We start from the raw sequence: 20,241 nt of genomic DNA, 5'->3' as shown, positions 1-20,241 counted from the left end.
TCAACAAGCGACTATTCTAACATTTTCATTGAAAAAGTTATTACTATTTAATAAATGTATTATTTATTGCTTTTAATGATATTTACTTCTTTTAAACAGTTTATTTGAAATCTTTTAGATATATTTATAGTCTTCAGAAACTACACAGAGTGGGGCACACGAAGCGTTATAATTGAATATTTTTAAGAATATTGGTGATATCGTGAATCGAAAATTTGTAAGTCAACTTAACTTTGTCCAAACTTGTTAAATACAAAAGAACGTGCGTCCCGTTGGAGCGTTTTGTACAAACTGACTAAAGTTTCGCATTCTCGGATCGAACGGAGGCGTGGCAACGCACAGATGTTTGTTTCGCAATTTTTTTTTCGAACAAAGGACATTTCGATAAGTATTAGGTTGAGCCGACGTTATAACTCGCGATAGATAGATACACGAAGAAAATCAAAATAAAAGCTGACGCTTTCTTGCTGTTCCCTCTGCATAGCATGTTACATTGACTCTTACCGTCGTTAAAATTTCATCATCGTTGTTCAAAGTATTCTTATCCGGGGCTACAATTTATTACTGCTATCTGTTTACAACATTATCTATTCGTCAGACCGCAAATTGGAAACAGATAAGGTATGCAAAATGCAGAGCGACGGTATTAATATTGCAAGCGCTTGTAGCGAAAGGGGGACGCAAATAAAGCTATCATTTGGTGTCTGCCCTGTAATACTCTATCGATGTTGTAAAGTATTCTCTGTCATGAGGCTTTATCCAGACTCACGCGAGAAAAAGTTCACAGATATTCTAATAGATATGCATCCACGCATTTGAAGAGAAAATATGAAAGAATCGTCCAATACGTCGATCGATTATTATATACTACCGAATAAGATTACTTGCAGTATAGCCGGGATGTGGCCTATCGACGAGAACAGTTCGACAAGTAGAAAACTATTCGCTTATTTTCGCTTGTTGTTCGCGTTAACTGCGGTCAGTAACGTTTTTGTACCGGAAATTCTGGCCATAGTGGTGAATTGGGGTGACATACAGGTGCTAGCAGGTAATAAATCGATGTAGAGATATTTCATAACAATTATCAACGCGTTCAAGTGCTAATCCTTAAGGGAATATTCTGGTTTGAACCATACGAAGCACCATTGTCCGAAGCACCATTGTACTTCGACAATTCCTGATCAGAAATTGGGCTACTAAAACTGATTCTATTAAATTGTTTACGTACAATGTTCAATAACTTCTTGTTTTCCTTAGTGGGAGATTGATAAACCGATTTTATGTCAATTTCTTGAGTAATACATTGCATTAATTATTGGAGGAAGTGCCATTAGATGTACATACGTCGCGTGTGGTTTATACAGGGTATTCGGCCAATCTTAGGAAAAATTTTAATGGTAGGTTCTAGAGGTCAAAATAAGACGAAAATCAAGAATATTAATTTCTTGACTGAGACTTCATTAAAAAGTTATTAAACAATTAAATTAAAAAAATTCAAATCATTCTGAAAAAATTATTTTTGGTTGCGGGGCCTAATTACAATCATTTTTGGTGAATACACATACCCCTGAAATCCTACCCACTATCGAGAAAAAATTCGAGTAAGTGCCTTTTTCGGAGAAAAAAAAATTGTCGAATCGTTCTGAAAAAATTATTTTCAATTGCGGGGGTCAATTACAACAATTTTTGGTAAATAGTCCTACCCCCGAAATCCTACCCACTTTCTAGAAAAAAAATTCAGCATGAGCGGAACTTTAATCGTTAATAACTTTTTAACGAAGCCTCCATCAGCAAATTAGTATTCTTGATTTTCGTCTTATTTTGGCCTGTAGAATATTCTGTTAAAATTTTTCCCAGGGATAGCCGAACCCTGTATATGAAGATACATCGCTATATTTCAACCGAGTAGCTAAACAGTTCTTAATCTCTCTTTGAAAGTAATAAATGACGGAAGTCGGAAGAAAGTTAAAAATAAATATCTATACAATGAATTAATAAATTAATTTTTGGGATCTTCTAAACCAGAATATGTATTCCCTTAATTGTTAATAAGTACGCTTTCCGTCTCGAACATTACAATGTATTCGAATTATCTGCATATTTCAATTTTCTTCTCTTTAAATCAGGAGTGGGATGCGTCTTAACCACTGTCGGACAATTATTGTACAAAATGATTTACTTAGTGGCAAGAAGAGAAAGAGTATACTGGCTTTATAACGAATTAAGAGATCTATGGGACAGTTCCAACGACCTCAAAGAAAGACAATCCTACCAAAAGTTAGCTTATCAGGCACGAACTATTACTATAGTATTTTATTTTTCTTGTCTATGCAACGTGTTCACTTTTACGATTGCGGCTGCAGTCGATTACATTAAAATCGAGTACAATATCAACAACGGCACCTACAAAAATCGTCATTTACCTTTTGAAGTCTGGTAAAATTCATTTCTTATTTATTATATACTCCTTTAAATACCCTGAATATTTCTTTCATGATATCTGATGCTACAATCAGGTACGGAACTAACGTTACGGACTCTCCTCAATTCGAGATCGCTTTTATTTGCCAAGTCATATCGTCCATGATTTGTTGTGCAGGGATCTCTGGTTTGGACGCCACGTTTGTGACCATAATTTTGCACGTATGCGGTCAGTTTAAGTTAATTAACACATGGATCGATAAAATCGGAATTGAAATAAATTGCGAGTCTATGGATGCCAATTATTTAAGTAACTTGGAAGAAAATTTGACCAGGTGCATTTGTCATCACCAACGAATGATTAAGTAAACATGTTTCTAATTTCTATCACCTCGTTTACGTTAAAAATAATTTCTGGCCTGGAACACTAGGAAAAAGAGTTTTCGATGAATTTTTGCACTATTTGGACTTTTAGATTTAATAATTTAATTTAGATTTTTGTTATGGTCGTAAATTAATACGTTTAACGGGGCTGTGTTACTTTTGTATAGCGTGGTGAACAATGTCAATAATTTGTTGACCCCCATCATATTTGTGCAACTTCTTACGAGCGGAGTGGAAATTTGTTTGAGTGGATTCGCGGTTACTGATAACAATGGAACAAGAGCCGATCAACTAAAATGTATATCTTATTTAATATCAATGTGGATACAACTTGTATTATGGTGTTGGGCCGGCGAAATTCTCGTTAATGAGAGTCAGCGAATAGGTCACACGATTTATCTTAACGTATCGTGGTACAGTTTACCGCCAATTTATCAAAAACAGCTTTACTTTATAATCGTTAGAACGCAACAATATTGCAGTATCAAAGCATTAACCTTTCAAACTTTATCTATTAATACGTTAACAAGCGTAAGTATTAACGAGGCTGTGTATCTTGGAACAATTAAAACATGAACGTCTCTTTCAGGTGTTCAACACAGCTGCCTCTTATTTCACTCTATTACGACAAGTACAAGACAAGTAAACTTTAAAGGATTGATAAACGTAATCTATGATTCCGCTCGCGTTGAAAACAATTTTTATCGAAATAGTTGAAAATACATATTCGATAACGTAACATTCGCGCGTATTAAGTCGAAAAGTAATCTGTACGTAATTAAAGAAGTCAAATTTAACTTTTTCTAGTAACTAATATTTCTTCTGAACTGCAAGTATATGTTGCCTGTTAAATCTAGTCTAAAGAACCTCGCCAATTACGGAATATCGAAAAATCGTATGTATTAACACGTTTGTTATGACTGACCTGTATTTGTGTACAAAGACGCAGAAATATATTTTACTAGTTTGTAAAGTGCAAAAATTTAGAACACTTTTTTTGAATGGAAACACATTCAAATTACACGACCATCAGAGATGCATGAATAAAAATTATCATCATATCTGGTCATCTTAATTACACCTGTGTAGTGGTAGTACTGATTTTTGACATTTGTTTCACGAGAAACTTCATTGTAGTTGGTATTTAAATGTAGCATTCTTTGCAACCCGCGTAACCTGATCCGACGTTATTAACGTAAGCTATATCATAGTTTGTATTGTTTTTTGTAGAAAACATTATTCGCCAAACGTTTAACAGTTTTGTAGCGTTTCGTCACGAGTCTTCAGTTTCATCAATGAAGAGAACGCGGGCTGTTTCAAAGGCAAAATCAGCCAAAGATGGGATCAAGGATGAAACAGAAACAGAGTCAAAGGTTCGTTAAAATCTTACTTTAAATTTCGTAAACAATCTAACAACTGCATTACTTTTATTCTATACGAACCTCATGTTTCTTTCTCATTGCGTATTTTAATCTATAACACGATTATTTTATAATAACTCTGCATTCAGTAGAATGAATCGAAATAATAACATGACTTTATTTATCATAAATGAGACACGTATATTTTTATCAGGACAATGAACATCATTTAATGGTACAAACTAAGAATTTACAAAACCAGAAATTAAACAACACATCAGAAATGTTAAAACCTCAAAGTGAACTTATTGATACTATGAAGTCTTCTAGTAAACCCTCTTTAGAAGATGTTAAAAATTCTAACCACAAAGAAAAAACTAAACTTAATTTTAAAAGCCTGAGAGACAGTGAGTCAGTTTAATATTAAAGTTTAAATATCCTACCGAATATGTATTTTTCAAATAATTTATTCGTACAGGAAATAAAAAAATCAGTATAGAATTAAAACCAAATATGCATAATACAAAAAATAAACCTAGAGCTGTAGTAGATCTTAAAATGATGGAAGAAGAGTTGAAACAGTTAGAAGATCCACCTTTAACTAGTTGGGAAAAAGAGATATGTTCTAATAGATTGCCATTATCATTCTTTGATTCTCCTTGTGAAGAATTAGCTCAAAATCTATTAGGTAATTCCATTAACTATGGTTTCTTATTTGACCTTTAATATAATTTAGATTTAATATCTTTTGGTCAAAATGGGTAAATTGTTTTCCTATTTAGGGAAAGTACTAGTTCGTCATCTTGAAAATGGAACTATTTTAAAGGGTAGAATTGTTGAAACTGAAGGTTATTTAGGTGTAATTGATAAGGCATCACATACATATCAAAATAAAATTACTCCTCGTAATATACCTATGTATATGTCACCAGGTACCATCTATGTCTACATGACATATGGCATGTATCATTGTTTCAATATATCTAGTCAAGGTGAGTGAAAAATTACTAAGAATTGTAAAATAAAATTACAATTGATGTTTGCAAGTTAAGAAACCAAATTAAATGCACAGATAATCAGTACATACATTATTATTTAAAATTGTATGTAATAACATATGTAGAATATAACATATCAGCTGTTGTTTAGAGTAATATGATATTATTTGAAATAATAATGTTTGTATTAATTATTTGTACATTTGATTTAAGAAGTATAGAATTATCTAGTCACAAAACTCACAATTTTAAATATACTATCGCAAAGCATATCAAGTATTATAGTAAAAAATATTTAGAATCAGGAGCATATATACAAATTAAAGCAGTGGAACCAATACTTGGTCTTGATTATATGGAATTACTAAGAAATATGCAATTAGAAAAAGACAAAAAAGAAAAAAGAATTATGGAAAATGTTCAACACATTAAACAACATGAACTTTGTAACAGTCCGTCCAAAATTTGTACAACTTTTGTTATTGATGAAGATAGTTTCAACGAAAAAAAAATTTACAAATGTAATGATTTATGGGTAGAATATGATCCTTACATAAAATCCACTACAATTGTAGCAGTAAATCTTAATAACGATTTGGAAAATAATGAACAAAAAGTGTGGCGATACTATGTGTTAGGAAGTTCTAGCGTTACTCAAAGAAATATTGAATCTGAAGAACATGCCTATGATATCTAATAATTTGTAACTTCCATGTGTTACATTCTTCCACACAGCAATATTCTGGTAAGATTTTAGGTGAGGGGTGTGCTGTTTTGATAAGAGCTCTTGAACCCTTAGAAGGTATTGAATGCATGGCCAATCAACGAACTTCAAAGGGAAAATCAGGTGTACCAAAAAAACCTTTGAAAGATTTAAAAACACATGAATTGTGTAATGGTCCATCGAAGTTATGTATGGCTTTACAACTTCATAAAAAGCATAGTAAATACTCCATGTGTTCCTGGAAAGGTTTGTGGATTGAAAATGGCAACATAAATGAAAATATCAAAATTGTGAAATGCCCTAGAATAGGTATAGACAGTTATGGAACAGAGTGGTCAAATAAACCATTACGGTATTATATTCATGGTAACAAAGCCGTGAGTAAACGAAATAAGCAAGCTGAATCGTTGTTACAACTAAATTAAGTTACTAATCAGTACAATATATCTAAAATTAATTGAAATAAAATATTTCTTATTAAAATTTAGTACATTACGTGTGTTTATATTGTCACCTGTATGTAAAAACTTATATCTATTTTATATTGTTTTATAGCTTCCTTGGCTTTTTATTTTTGCATTTACAAATTAATATATACAAAATAAATAGCTTTCATGTCGAAAACTGTATAATACATATTTTGTTTATTACAAGCAATAATTTTTATAAATATGTATACCATACAAAGTAGATGAGTATTGGAATATTTTACAAATAAATGACACGTCTTACTATTTATGCCCATTCCTTCATTACTCGCTCATAATCATCCTCTTCAATAAATGGTTTATCTATAGACCTATAATGTAATTTTCACTTCTGTATTAAACCGAATATCAGAATAGTTATTTAATTTCTATAAAAAATTTAATGCACCAACAAGGGAACCACACGAAATGTTCGTTTGTACTTGCCCTAACAACGTGCGGTTTCCTTGGCAACGGAGCAAAGCCAATAGTCGTAAGTAAATCGATTTCAGTAATCGATCGAGGTTAACCAACTAATTCTGACGATTACATTTTTAAGTGCATTTCGTAAACGGTTAATTAGTTGAAAAATTTGGATTAATTAGTTAAACAATGTAATCTTCATTGCTGAATATTTTGTAAACTGGTGAGTGTTAAAGCAACAAAACACGGATCAAATATTTTTCGGTTTTCAATCTACTTTTAAAATTTGAATTAAACGGTACGTAATACTTGATATGGTCTAAAATAACTTACTCTATCATAAGTTCTCCGCAATATAAACATTCAGAGGCTACTACTTCATCAATGTCAGCCTTGATTTGATCTTTTGCAGATAAAGATACTGATCCAACTGAAGTAGTATCTTCTGGATTATTTGAAAGAGCAGTAAGTTGTCTCTGAAGGTCAGTTAGCTTTGTTCTCTGATCCATTGACAACATAGGTATCAATGCAGCTACAAGACAATCTCTATGAAATCTATGTCCACATGGAAATACATAAAAAGGTCGTAATAACAATTGAACATCACACATATTGCATGTGTCCTTTGTATATACAAATGTACATCTGAAAGAAAGTTTAGTTATATCATGGTATCGATCAATCTACCATTGTATTTTCTAGTTACCTTGTTCTAAATTCTTGAATATCTTTTCTAATAATTTCAGCTGCCTTTGTTGCTTCTTGCATTTCTTCTTTGAGATCTTGAATATGTTGATTATATTCCTGTCAATTGTGATTGAAAGGTATAATAGTAATTGCATAGATACTTAATAAAGTAATAACATATTACATATCAAATTATTTCACCTGTAATGAATTGCAAATAGCATCCTTAAAGTGATCTATGGTAACAAAGTCTGAGAAAAATGGTAGTATATCTTCTATTCTAATTATATCGCAATCTTCTAAAAATTTCATTGCTAGTTGTATATCATCTTTTTCTCGTACAACGTGTTCAGCTGAAATTAAATTCAATAAGAATTAAGATCATCATCAAAACATCAAATTTATATTTTGATGAATTACCTATTTTTAACCATAATTTTTTTCGTAATTCATCATCATTATCGGAAGGCATAGCAGCTATTTGTTTAGCAAGATCAACACTACTTGTCAAAGCTAAATCAACTGCTGTTGTCCAGAGTCCAAGCAAAGCAGATAACTGTACACATGCTTCAGTCAAGCCAACTTCTTGACATAGTCGTAATGCATAGTGCACATCATAATGTACCATATTTATATCTTGTCCTGAAAAAATATCAAGAGTTTCGATAAAATATAATTTTTTTTAAATATTTCACATTAAAATATGTATTCTAAAAATCACCTTGTGAACTGATGTAACGCATTACTTCGTCTTGTTTGTAACGAGCATATAATGACAATAGAAAATTATGAATTGCCTGTTCCTGACAGCTTTGTTTATACACACAAAACTCTAGATATCTGATTATTTCCTTTGCCTACATTGCCAAATACTTTTTATTTATCAGAAACCTTATGAAAATAATAATAATAAAATGTAAAGTATAGATCTTACATGTTTTTCGTCACTGTTACAAGATACTAAAGCTGGAAGAAGTTTTGATGGCTTTAGTAAAGAACCTTGTGATTTCAAGGCAGTCACTGTAGGGCGTGGTAATTCTTGCAATAGAATACCAGAAAACTGATAAAAAAGATCTTTATTATTTTGACATTTTAATACTTCAAGAGCTTCTAAATAATTGGTTTTATATAAATGCTGACGTATCACTTCTTCATAATTGCAATGCATTATAGTTAAACGTATAAGATTATCTTTATCGCCATGACGTGCTATTAAATCATATATAGTATTACGATTTTTTTTTATACATTCCTAAAATTAAAATAGTTTTTTACACACCTAGAAAGATCATTATTTCATAAAACAATGCAGTATTTTTTAAGTATTACCTCAACTTTTGGTATTGCAAGAAAATTTTCAAATCGTTTCTGCAGTTCTAAGTATTGGGAATCATTTAAATATGAAGTATTAGTACTCCTTATTGTACCCATTTGACTCATAAATAATTCAATTATCCATACAACAATCATAGTTCTTTGGGCTTCATCTTGTGGTTTCAATCCTTCAAGTTTCTATGTATAAATATAGATATTTGTATTATTTTAAATAATCAAACTGAATAATTTAAAAAAAAAATATGTAGTACCTTCTTAAGGAATGTTTTTAAAGCCTCTATTTGCGATTCCTGAAGAAATTTTGAAGAAATTTCTTCAAATGATGAATGAATATCTGCATAAATGAAAGCACTCTTTTCATATCTGTAAATAAGTGTTTAAATAAGTTTATAACCATACATAATATAATTAAGTATTAATATATAAAATTCAACATACTCTCCATTTTTAAAAAGCATTTCTGCTTGCTTTACAAGTACTTGATCTATATGTGCTGGATTATCTTTACAATATTGTTTAGCAAGTTCAAATTCGCCTTTATCAATGTAAACCTGTATAAGAATAGAATAATACACATAATTATTAATATATATACAGATATCTCTCGAGTTACGCGGTTAATTGGTTCCGCGTAAGTCGAGACTCAGAATTAGTCTCTGAAATATTCTGAAAAATATACAAACTATTGTGAAATATCTATTATCTTTTTCATTTAAAAACATTCATCTATAATTACATATATATTTTCTTTTTAAATAAAATTGCTCCAAAACCGCGTAACTCGAGAGATACCGGTAAAAATCATTCCAAATACACATATTAATTTACCTGCCACACATTTCTGTCTTCTTTATTAATTTTGTATTTAAATACTGCCCGTTCACTATAAGCCCATACAGAACGAGTTACATGGTCTGTAGTAATGTTAAGCAAACTTCCATAAGCCTATGAAAATAAAAATTATTTAGATTATATAACCCCGATTCAAGATATATATAGTTATGTTATCATATTTAATATTCATTATACATACATCATTATAGATATCTTCAAATATCAATTCTTGATTTAAAAGAAATATGCCTTTTACATGATCTGGGTAAAGTAACAATGCATGAAATTCTGTTAAAATAAAAGACAGTGGGGCAGTTGTTACTCTTGACATGTTGTTTCCCATAAGACTTGCTTCTGGAGAGTTTAACATTTGTCGATTTATTAATACATTTTTTGGATCTGCTTTTGGATCCACCTAAATAAAGTCAGATTGTTTTAAAATTAAACTTTTATATCAAATTTCCACACATAAAGAATTTTAATAACTTTTACCTGTGCATACAGTATACCAGTTTCAGTTAGCCAACCAAATGACTTTGGTAATGCACCAGGTGCAGGATAATAAAATTGCATTTTAGAATAAGGCAAAGAATTTATTACATCGGTAAAACTTTCTAGAAATATTATATTATAGGTAATTATAATAAATACAATTATTGATGTAAATGTATGTAACAAAAATTTACCTTCCATATTCAAATACTTATTGAAAACTTGTTGTAATAATGGTTTTTCATCTGCATTTTGTACTGATCCAATATATTGATAAATACGTATAAGAGTAGTAACAATAATTATATATTTATCTGTATTTGGTACTCTGTGGAATTCTAAACCAGTAATTGGTGGTTTACTATTTTCTCCTATATCAAACACCTAAAATATATAATGATCAACAATTGGACATATAATAATATTATGTACTATTTACGTTATGATAGATTATGATTTTATGATATAAAAGCAATATAGTGCTGACAAGCCAATATCATGAAGATGGAAAATCAGAATTTATAACAAAAAATACGACAGGTGTTTTGCACATGCAGAAAGTTTAACTTCTAACTCACCAATCCTTCTACCTCTTTAGCACCATAAAGAGGTAAATAGTTAGGAAGCTTTGGAAATAATGAATAATGATATAAGGGAAATACTTCTAGTATCATGGACTGAGAATGTATACAGATAATGATATAATTGAAATTTAAATCTATATTTTATTTATACCTGACGCCAATATTGTTCCAAACATGTATTAAATATTTTATCCCCGTCTAAACCAATTTCTGTCTCAAAAATAAGACCTTTTGAAGTTCCTAAGAGAATTGGGCCTGTAGTAGTTTCAGAGGTATTTGAAAAGTTCCACCCAACAGCAGTAATTTCATGCCCTTTGAATTTCCCTGCCTAAATGAAAACATCTTGAGGAATATATATTTCTTTTAAAGTAGTTGTTCTGCTTAATCATCTCATTTACCTGTTTTAATTTTGTTGTTTTTCTATGTAAATAAAATAACTCTGATGGGTTGTTGTTTTGTGATGTTGCAACCAAAGTAATTAATAGATGATCACCCAAAGGATCAAGAAACATTCCTGATATTTTCATGTTTACTACATATTTAGATATGTCAATCTCTGAAACCAATGTTCCATGAAATATTCCATATCATAAATTTATGTTTTTCATATATCATTAAAACATTGAAATCTCTACCTTCTGGTTTATCTGGATGTCTTATATCAATACGCAGAAGAATGTTATTAGCCATAGCAATAACAATGATATTATTATTAACAACAAGATGTAAAATGTTGTCAGGTGATAAGAAATTAACTTGTTTTTTTATAAAAATAGGCTCATCATTTTGTAATTTCACTTGTATAAATCCAGCCGTACTCTAAAAATTTATGTTTTTTAATATACTTTTCCTTAATAGTAATAAGATGACAATAATAAATACAAAAGCACAAAATGGTGTTTGACATTCTTTATTAATATTGTATAACTTCATATTTCAAACAATTAAAGAATATAATGAAATAATATAACTAAAAATCAAAGATTGAGTATTATACACATATTGCTACATAATTTCCTTTTATATACAACTTAGTAGAAAATAATACACATAAAATACATATAAGATACATATGGAATAAGTAACTTTGTTCATATTACAAACAGAACTCAAAAATACTTTAACTATATTTAAAGAAACTTACAATATCAGGACGAATTGGTGGTGCATGTATTTGTTTTGATCGCTGGGAGGCTTGTGCGTATTGATAAAACATTGGTGTCATGTTGTTGATTTACTTAAAACTGTTCACTTTTCTACAATGAGGAATAAATAAATCTCATTTATACCTATCAATTCAAATACAAAATGGAAATGCTATTGCACTTACACTTACATATTATTTGTACAATAATTTTAAATAGATTTAACTTTTCATTTCATATTAAACATGAATCACCAATATGCTTTTATGATAATTTAATGTAATTTTAGATTATAAATCACGTATATAAATCATTATTAATTCACAAAATATTGTAATTATGATACTACGTAAATTTGTAATACGCCTTGATATTGTTATAAGAATACTTAATAGGGCTATAATAGGTAAGATTAAAATTGTATATTAGCACAGACAAGATATAGAAGAACGTTGCAACTTGATAAATAATGCTTCTTTATGACACACGAACTCGGGGTCGCGAGCATTCAGCCTTACCAGATATTATACCAGTGCCACCAGTGGCCCAGAGGAAACTGCCCCACCACTTACGCACACTAATAACAGCCACATATATGAGAGCTACTGCGCTTCGGACAGTTTCGGGAATTAGAGAAAGAAGGAGAATGTGATCATCTCTTTCTTGCTCTCGAAAAGTGAAGGAGCAGTGACGCAGTGAACAGTTGTCTCTGGTTTGTATTGGGTACTGGTAGTCGCGTAGTAACGCTAGTTTTGGTTAGGAGATAATTGAAAATTAGATTTATTTGATATCTTTATATAATTTCTCTTAATAACGTAACACGTGTATAGCAGTGATACAGTTTAATAAATGTTGAAAACGACAGTATTAATAGGAAAAAGTGAGTGGTTTTTTGTATATTTTTATTATTATACATACATTTTGTTTTGGTATTGTTTTATATGACCGTCAAAGATACAGGTTACATTTTGTCGAATACACCGAAATTTTATTATTACTACGTTATTTGCTACGTAATGTAGTGTATAAAGAAGAATATTATATTGAATTATGTTCACACATAATATATACATTTTCTTTGCACATCAATGTATAAATATTATAGTAACAATAAAATAAATTTGTATGGTACTATGTATTATAATACTCTAATCATACAGAAATATGAAGTCACGATACAATGAAATAGTGTAGCCAAATAATTTTAAATACAATGTAAAATATATTTAATTGAACATGTATACTTTGTTCCTGAATAATTTGATAAAAAACTTTTTGAAATAAGTCACTTTTCTTTTATTATCTGAATATAATATTATATTATTTTAGTATTACATAGTATTTAACTTTACAGACATAAAATGTATGCAAGTATCCCATGTTAAATATCCAAAAGCTATTATTTCTCTACAAAATATGAGTACTATAATACAAGATAATCCAATAGAACTTTCAATAAGGAAGAAATTAATTGATTTTTTAAATCCATCTCATATTGAAATAATAAATGAATCTTATATGCATAATGTTCCTAAAGGATCTGAAACACATTTTAAAGTAATTGTTGTGACTGATGTGTTTAAAGATAAACCACTCCTTAAGGTAAGAATTTGAATGTTCATTCAAAAAGAATATAATTCTATATTATTTAAATTGTGTACAGAACTATCTATAGGTTTGGACAAGTATGTTCTTGCCTTAGGTTCTGTGTTATAGCAAATATACCCACACATGCATACAACATACCTTACTAAAGCACAGTCCCTGCAGAGTGTAGTTCTTCTTATAAATATGACACCATTTAAATATTTGAAAAAAGGCAGAAAAAAATTACACAAAATATTGACTGACTTTTTAGTTAACATAACCTAAATATGTCTTGTTCAATTTTGTTTTCTTTTTAAAAAATGTTCATAGAGTTTACCAGAACCTTTCTTTCATTAATGGTATATCCATTGTATAAGTTATATTTTAAATAGACGAATTTAATAGAATACTATTTACCATATATTAGTATTTTTCCCCAATAAAACAGGGAAATTTATGAGAAAAATATAATTTTATTTATTTAGCGTCATCAAATAATAAATCAATTATTGGAAGCAGAATTAGAAGGTGGAGTGCATGCATTATCAATAGTAGTAAGTAGAGTTCAATAGAGCCAGATTATAGCAAAATATAATCTCAGAATAAATTGGTTTTAATGTTTTTTTATAAAGGCAAAAACAGCTGATCAATGGAAAGACAACAGTAAAATAACTCCAAGTCCAGCTTGTAAGGGTGGTTTTGGAAGATGATTGATTAAATTATATTATGTTCATGCTCAAATCACGTATAGTACCCCAAATTAGGTGTATTCTTCAATTGTAAATTCATGAATTCAAATTAATGTGTATTGTTAAAAATATTTAATAAAAATAGAATTAAGAATAAAATGAAATAAAAAAATACATTAATGTCATAAAGCAAAAGTATCCAGTCTTAACTTTCCCTCATTTTCAGTGAAATAAAGTATATCAGCCATAGATTGTTCTGCAATTGCTTCTTCTGCTCTATCATGCATCTGTAAGATATATATTTATAAAAATACTTATACTTTAAAAGTTTGTTATACTTTTTACATCTTTTTATTTCATCTAATATTCTACATACCCCTCTAAAAGCGATGTCAGGTGGAGGACATTTAAAATTTGGTCCAAAGTTTACTGAAACTGTAGCACTTTTATGAATGGATATTGTAGGATAATAAGCTCCTTTGTTGATATCAATAAAAGCTTCACCTAGATTTACACCATTTTTATAAAATGTAATTTTACTACCATCTAGAGGTTTTAGAGCCTTAAGTGCTTCAGGTACTTGATCCTTTTCTTCATAGTAAAGATGACTTTTAAATTTTACTAAAGGCTAATTTGCAAATATTTGTTAATTTGTAAGTAGTATATGAAAGTATAGTAAACATACATATATCTTTTACTCACTCGATCTTTATATGTGTTTGGTAAGTGTGAAGCATCATGTGTATCAGGTAAAGTTATTAGGAACCCTAAAGTGTCACCTTCTCCATAACTGTTACTATAATGTTTACCTCTACTTTCATGGAACCGTGTACCTTTTCTAATAAGAAGTACATGAGCAATAGGTTTTTCTTATATAAATAATTTAATGTACTTAAGTTCATATTCATCTATTTAATTGTACCTAGATCTCCACGAATATCCAAATTTATCATAACCAAGTGGAGCTTGTAAATTAGCATATTCTTGACCCCATCCTAACCTAGTAGCAGAACCCTCTGGCATCTCTTCAATAGTTGCTTCCCAGTACCATGTTCCTTTACTTACATCTAAAAATGTTCATATCAGTCATGTAGTACATAGTATATAAAGCGTCAAACTTTGTTATGATTTAAATTATACTTATTAAAATAATAAAAAAAAGAATCATGTAGCTAGATCATATTTCTGACATACTATGTGTGGCCCTGACCATGCAATAGCCCTTTTCACCAGTGACTGCAAGTCTATCTTCAGAAACTCTGAGCTGGGGAGCTCGATCATGTAATGCAAGTAAAACTGTACTAGGACTCAAACCTCTATACAGCCATCCTGGAATAGGTTTCCCAGCCCAATCACTACTCTCATCGAATTCCTATAAAATAATCTTACCTCTTTACAATATATTTACATGATATTGTATATTGAATTGCTGTACTTTACAAATTATAATAAAAACAAATTACTATAACAAACCTGTCTAAATGGTGCGTGAGGATCAGGTTCAGCAAGAATATATCTGTATCCATCTTTATTAAAAGGGTGTTCAAGAGGATATCCATGGGCAGGTAACTTGGGAGCTGCCATATCTGAACCTCTCCCTTTTTTACCAGGTCCTGTACCTGCCCCTTCTCCAGGAAATTTACGTTTTGCATTGCGACCACGAAGTCCTCCACTAAGTGGCACTAAATTTTCCATAATAGTACTTATTAAGCTATTCGCGTAACTAATTTTAATATGTTATTTGTTGAAAGTGTGCGTTAACACAAGAAAATAATGAAAAAATTGCAACCAATTTGAATTGTAAAGTTTTCTACATACTATAATGATAATTACTTATAGCAGGTATTGTTCTATATAATATATTAATGCTGATTTTCACTATAGAATTTATTAAAAAGTACAACTTATTTGTGTTATAGACACTATGATTAAGCAGAATGACATATGATATCATGGCACTGATTAATTGCTGGATAAGATAAGAACTAACTAAAATAAAAGTACAGAAACTGAGAATCTAATGATAAAAGTAGATATACACAAGATGGGACATAATTCATGATGTGATTAAAATGGATATGATTCTGACAAAATATGTTTTAAAGATGGAATATTATTATTCTTTTATGCTAGATTTTATCTGGTCAGATCTATCTATAACTTATTTCCATTTGCACTTTTAAAAATTGATAATGGCACAATTGTAAACAATACACCAATTTATATATTTAAGAGTCTATTAATTGGTAGTAATTGAGAATTCATTAAGAGAGTAGTTGATTAGAAGCAACTTATGCTGCTGTTGCTATTTTTAAATGTAATTACAAATAGAAATAATGACTTATAGAGATGCATTATTCATGATATAGTTGAGTACATGCATACCTCATAGGCGCGATATAAATATTTTTATAAACATTTAAAGTAGTAGTAAAAGTGTGGGACCACCCCACACTACATTACTACATATGTATACACAATTCGACTTACGCGAAAATATCGATATTATTGAAATAAATCGGCTTATTGTATATATATTTTGAAAACATTTGCACATTCTAATGACATTATAGTATATTTGATTCTGAATTGTACTTACCAACATGTTGAACGCCCATTTCAGTTACTTTTAAATGACCACCCTTAATCATGGCTTCATAATTTGGTTTAATCATTAGAAGATCAGAACTTATAAGTCCAAATAATTGACCATCTGGACCAGTTTCTTCAATTGCAAATAATGTTCCAACATCTTTTAACAGTGCTCTATGTATCTGAATTAAAACATATGTTTTACTTCTTTTAAAATAATATTTTAATGGTTTTAGAGCAAGAAATATGCAATATAAATATTAACAAACTAGCGTATGTATGATGTATAAATAAATAATTTTTTTTTTAACAAATATTAAATTTTTTTATATCATAATATATAATTATTTACAAATACAATAACTTTACTAAATATAAACTGATGAAATGATTTTTTATGTGATATACTGTATCTATTGTTTAAATTTAATCATGAATCCATGAGTAAAGTACATAGATATTGATATGTTCATCTTTTTGTACTCATACATGTAATTAATGTATGTTACTAATAATGAAAATATTACTTACAGTGGCATGCCAAGATTGAGTGACTCTACGTGGCATTGTAGTCATACTATCCCAATGACATTCAATGAAAGGAATAATATCTTTATCTTTATGAAAAAGTGTTCTTTGTTCATTGTCTTTCTGAGACATTTGCAATAGATTTGCTAATGCAGTTACACACATTTGTGGAAATGCTAAAATATCAAAATACACAATACAACAAATTTGCAATCAACAAGGAAATGAAAGCATTAGTAAAATATTACGGATAGAATAGATTCTTACGTGCTTGATTCTTTTTAAAACTTTCTAAACCAGTGGGAGAACAATTTTTGCACATGAATATGTAGTTCATCATAAAGGGTACTAATTTACCCAATTGATATCCAATACAAGATTCATGAAACCATCTTGAGCAGCTAGCACATAACAATTCTACAATATTCAGATTTCTTTCTTTCCCGCTAAAAAAAAATAATTAAAGTTCATAAGTCTGTCGTACACTTTCCTGTATTATTTATTTATATATGAACTTTAAATAAATTACCAATAACAATTTCCATTTTCATTGTTATTGCGACCATTAGATTTTTCACTGAGCTCTTCCTGTTTATGTTTCTGTTTACTTTTATCATCAGATTTTATTTTTATCTTATCTTCAATAGATTCAGTTTGCGCTTCGTCTACTTTATCGATTGGACTATAAAAAATATGTTTATTGTAGAGTGTATTAATTGTACAGTTTAGAAGGAAAAATAATAATACATAACCTCAAAAATGTTACATATGTCACTAAGAGACATTTAATTATTAAGTATACTAAAGATTTTGTTTATAAATACATAAACTTATATAGATTGTAAAAGTACCTTTCAAACTTCTCCTCGGACATGTTTAATTCAATAAATGTGTATTGTTTTTAAATGATTTATTCTTTCTTCCCTCGTTTTTGGTTTAGCTTAGATTTTATGTTTACGGTTGTACAATATATGTACGTACATATGTATATTTGTGTACAATTTTACGTACATTACCTAATTCAAAGTGTAAATTAATGTTTAAAATTCGATTCATTACTCTGTATTAATAATACGCTACCATTGATTCAAAAATAGGAAGATAAGACGACTTACAGTACTACGTACAAAAGATAGGTTAATAATTTGTGTTTAATTACAGTTAAATGGTATAATAATAGTAATTATCATTTAATAATAATAATAAAAATATATGGACATCGTTACAGGATAACCTTTACCTGTACGTAATATTATTACACTCAATATAAATGTCAATTGAGATGTTACGTACTAAATTTCATTATTCATTTCATATCGTAATAAAATTTATAAAGTTCATTTTAATATTTTAAATTAAAAAACATTTTTATATATATTATATATTACTAGAAATATCTATAGGATCTAAATACGAACAGGAGAAGTAATATGTACAATATCTTTTATGTAAATAAATACATTTTTTATATTTATAATAGTATGAAGTAAGATTATATAAATAAATAGTTTTTTTTACAATTTGTACTACATTGATATTCTATACTTTCATATATATATATATATACGTTTTGGTTAATAGTAACTATTATTTTATAATTTCGTACATATAATTGTTATAAGTTGATTAAATTATTTTTTAGGATCATTGGAATTAAAGTTTATTTTTCATTCCAATTTATTTAAAGTAATACATTTCAATGCTCTTTTTTATGTCAGCCATTTTCATATATATAAATCATAATAACGCCAAACGTTAACACAGTTAAACATAGTGATAGTATCTTATTACAACAGAAAATAATTTAAAAATTGAAATGAAATAAATAATTTTAGATTTATAGGAAAAAAGAGCGGAGAATATACAAATTTCATGCATTAAGTACGTATTTAATGAAAATTGCAAAAAGAAAATAATATCTACAAAATCATACAGTAAAAGGTTGCGAGTAAAAATCAATCTCATGGCATTTAATATCGATTGAGGATATAATACATAAACAAACATGTATGTATGTATTGTCGTTCTGTCATATTTACTGAAACAATGTATCGAGACAGATGACCGATAAACTCGGAAAATGAAAGTTTTTGTTCACTTTGCTCTCATTTATTATTCTTGTGTATATTAATTTAACTTTATCGTATTAATTCTAATGCTTCTTGTATTTATTATAAATAATTAAATTCAATTTTGTATTTTATAGAATTGAAATTATTATGCTGGGAATAGTTTCCATCATAGTTGGCGTTTCAATAATTCAAAAGTGAAACGCGTACGTTGCAATAAAAGCAAGGAATGATGGACATGTTCGAACGATTCCGTGATTGAAATGCATTTAAATACTAAATATATATATTCAATGCTTAGAACAAGTGACGAATAAGTTGACATATTGTACTCTATGATAATTTATTCATATTCTTGCATATTAAATACTCTTGTAACTTTTATTTAATGCATCGTCAAATACTGAAAACGGTATTTTCAATTTAATCGATAAATGAAAAATAAATCATTTTTTCAAGACGTATTTATATGATATTAATGCGGTGTTATAAAATCGATAAATTTCATAGGATTAAATAAAAATATTCTATTTGTACACTGACAAAAAATTTATATTATGAAAGCAACAAAGTATCAACAGCACATTAATATCGTATGCACACGACTGCTACACATATTTAATTGTACCGATAAAAATTTATTCGTGTTCCACGTATTCGTTATTCATCTGGATTAAAATGTACTGAATACCAAAAAACGAATGAACTGTTTTACACTTAGCTATCGAATATAAAAATATTAATGTATTTGGTATTCACTGGCTAGACGATTAGAAGATATTTGTATATTCTGTATTCGACATCGAAGCCGAACGGAAGTATTCGGTTGCTCTGCAGTCACCGAATAAAACATGCGGATATCGTTAAGCAATTCGACTAGAAACACGATAAAAATTAATAAGGTGTTCCAATGCTTTTAAA

The 20,241-nt window shown here is 29.0% G+C and overlaps 5 protein-coding genes across 5 annotated transcripts; 3 read left to right on the top strand and 2 right to left on the bottom strand.

The window, feature by feature from the left end:
* The first annotated feature begins 828 nt into the window (after positions 1-828).
* LOC122401138 (putative odorant receptor 92a) lies at positions 829-3,451 on the top strand. Its single transcript, XM_043403095.1, has 5 exons — positions 829-1,048; positions 2,127-2,436; positions 2,517-2,786; positions 2,973-3,336; positions 3,395-3,451. Exons 1-5 carry the CDS (start codon positions 829-831, stop codon positions 3,449-3,451), a joined length of 1,221 nt encoding a protein of 406 aa, XP_043259030.1.
* Positions 3,452-3,931: 480 nt separating this feature from the next.
* On the top strand, positions 3,932-6,060 carry LOC122401184 (DNA-3-methyladenine glycosylase-like). The gene is made up of 6 exons (XM_043403154.1): positions 3,932-4,000; positions 4,064-4,178; positions 4,381-4,573; positions 4,645-4,854; positions 4,949-5,158; positions 5,464-6,060. The coding sequence occupies exons 2-6, from the start codon at positions 4,101-4,103 to the stop codon at positions 5,859-5,861; spliced, it is 1,089 nt and encodes a 362-aa protein (XP_043259089.1). The 5' UTR covers positions 3,932-4,000; positions 4,064-4,100; the 3' UTR covers positions 5,862-6,060.
* A 530-nt stretch (positions 6,061-6,590) lies between these two features.
* On the bottom strand, positions 6,591-12,361 carry LOC122401164 (vacuolar protein sorting-associated protein 18 homolog). Its single transcript, XM_043403127.1, has 19 exons — positions 12,047-12,361; positions 11,855-11,966; positions 11,346-11,529; positions 11,109-11,266; positions 10,862-11,038; positions 10,321-10,510; positions 10,127-10,248; positions 9,834-10,049; positions 9,629-9,745; positions 9,239-9,351; positions 9,052-9,163; positions 8,795-8,977; positions 8,400-8,717; positions 8,187-8,322; positions 7,886-8,107; positions 7,667-7,818; positions 7,485-7,582; positions 7,112-7,423; positions 6,591-6,687 (listed from the first exon to the last, which is right to left on the bottom strand). The coding sequence occupies exons 2-19, from the start codon at positions 11,933-11,935 to the stop codon at positions 6,624-6,626; spliced, it is 2,955 nt and encodes a 984-aa protein (XP_043259062.1). The 5' UTR covers positions 11,936-11,966; positions 12,047-12,361; the 3' UTR covers positions 6,591-6,623.
* A 216-nt stretch (positions 12,362-12,577) lies between these two features.
* Positions 12,578-14,277, top strand: LOC122401163 (bolA-like protein DDB_G0274169). Its single transcript, XM_043403126.1, has 4 exons — positions 12,578-12,735; positions 13,210-13,457; positions 13,928-13,996; positions 14,075-14,277. Exons 1-4 carry the CDS (start codon positions 12,705-12,707, stop codon positions 14,150-14,152), a joined length of 426 nt encoding a protein of 141 aa, XP_043259061.1. The 5' UTR covers positions 12,578-12,704; the 3' UTR covers positions 14,153-14,277.
* On the bottom strand, positions 14,170-18,259 carry LOC122401162 (set1/Ash2 histone methyltransferase complex subunit ASH2). Its single transcript, XM_043403125.1, has 11 exons — positions 18,103-18,259; positions 17,781-17,933; positions 17,519-17,697; positions 17,255-17,427; positions 16,731-16,905; positions 15,605-15,813; positions 15,326-15,503; positions 15,054-15,198; positions 14,834-14,969; positions 14,508-14,759; positions 14,170-14,418 (listed from the first exon to the last, which is right to left on the bottom strand). The coding sequence occupies exons 1-11, from the start codon at positions 18,123-18,125 to the stop codon at positions 14,314-14,316; spliced, it is 1,728 nt and encodes a 575-aa protein (XP_043259060.1). The 5' UTR covers positions 18,126-18,259; the 3' UTR covers positions 14,170-14,313.
* Positions 18,260-20,241: the final 1,982 nt, after the last annotated feature.

This window comes from Colletes gigas, unplaced genomic scaffold (genome assembly GCF_013123115.1).
Source record: "Colletes gigas isolate AHSC1104 unplaced genomic scaffold, ASM1312311v1 Colletes_gigas_Sc00022, whole genome shotgun sequence".
Classification (NCBI taxonomy): Eukaryota; Metazoa; Arthropoda; class Insecta; order Hymenoptera; family Colletidae; genus Colletes; species Colletes gigas.
The sequence above is the reverse complement of the archived record's forward strand: the minus strand, read 5'-3'. Positions and strand labels throughout refer to the sequence as shown.

Coding starts and splice junctions, on each gene's coding strand:
- LOC122401138 (XM_043403095.1), top strand. CDS start 829: ATGAAAGAATCGTCCAATACGTCGATCGATTATTATATACTACCGAAT. Junction 1,049..2,126: donor TGACATACAGGTGCTAGCAG/GTAATAAATCGA, acceptor TCTTTAAATCAG/GAGTGGGATGCGTCTTAACC. Junction 2,787..2,972: donor CATCACCAACGAATGATTAA/GTAAACATGTTT, acceptor ACTTTTGTATAG/CGTGGTGAACAATGTCAATA.
- LOC122401184 (XM_043403154.1), top strand. CDS start 4,101: ATGAAGAGAACGCGGGCTGTTTCAAAGGCAAAATCAGCCAAAGATGGG. Junction 4,855..4,948: donor ATTAGCTCAAAATCTATTAG/GTAATTCCATTA, acceptor TTTCCTATTTAG/GGAAAGTACTAGTTCGTCAT. Junction 5,159..5,463: donor TTTCAATATATCTAGTCAAG/GTGAGTGAAAAA, acceptor AAAAATATTTAG/AATCAGGAGCATATATACAA.
- LOC122401164 (XM_043403127.1), bottom strand. CDS start 11,935: ATGACACCAATGTTTTATCAATACGCACAAGCCTCCCAGCGATCAAAA. Junction 10,249..10,320: donor TAAGTATTTGAATATGGAAG/GTAAATTTTTGT, acceptor TAATATTTCTAG/AAAGTTTTACCGATGTAATA. Junction 8,323..8,399: donor GTAACAGTGACGAAAAACAT/GTAAGATCTATA, acceptor TTGGCAATGTAG/GCAAAGGAAATAATCAGATA.
- LOC122401163 (XM_043403126.1), top strand. CDS start 12,705: ATGTTGAAAACGACAGTATTAATAGGAAAAA. Junction 12,736..13,209: donor GACAGTATTAATAGGAAAAA/GTGAGTGGTTTT, acceptor TTAACTTTACAG/ACATAAAATGTATGCAAGTA. Junction 13,458..13,927: donor AAGATAAACCACTCCTTAAG/GTAAGAATTTGA, acceptor TTATTTATTTAG/CGTCATCAAATAATAAATCA.
- LOC122401162 (XM_043403125.1), bottom strand. CDS start 18,125: ATGTCCGAGGAGAAGTTTGAAAG. Junction 15,814..16,730: donor AATGGGCGTTCAACATGTTG/GTAAGTACAATT, acceptor TGGAAAATTTAG/TGCCACTTAGTGGAGGACTT. Junction 15,199..15,325: donor CATGGTCAGGGCCACACATA/GTATGTCAGAAA, acceptor GAACATTTTTAG/ATGTAAGTAAAGGAACATGG.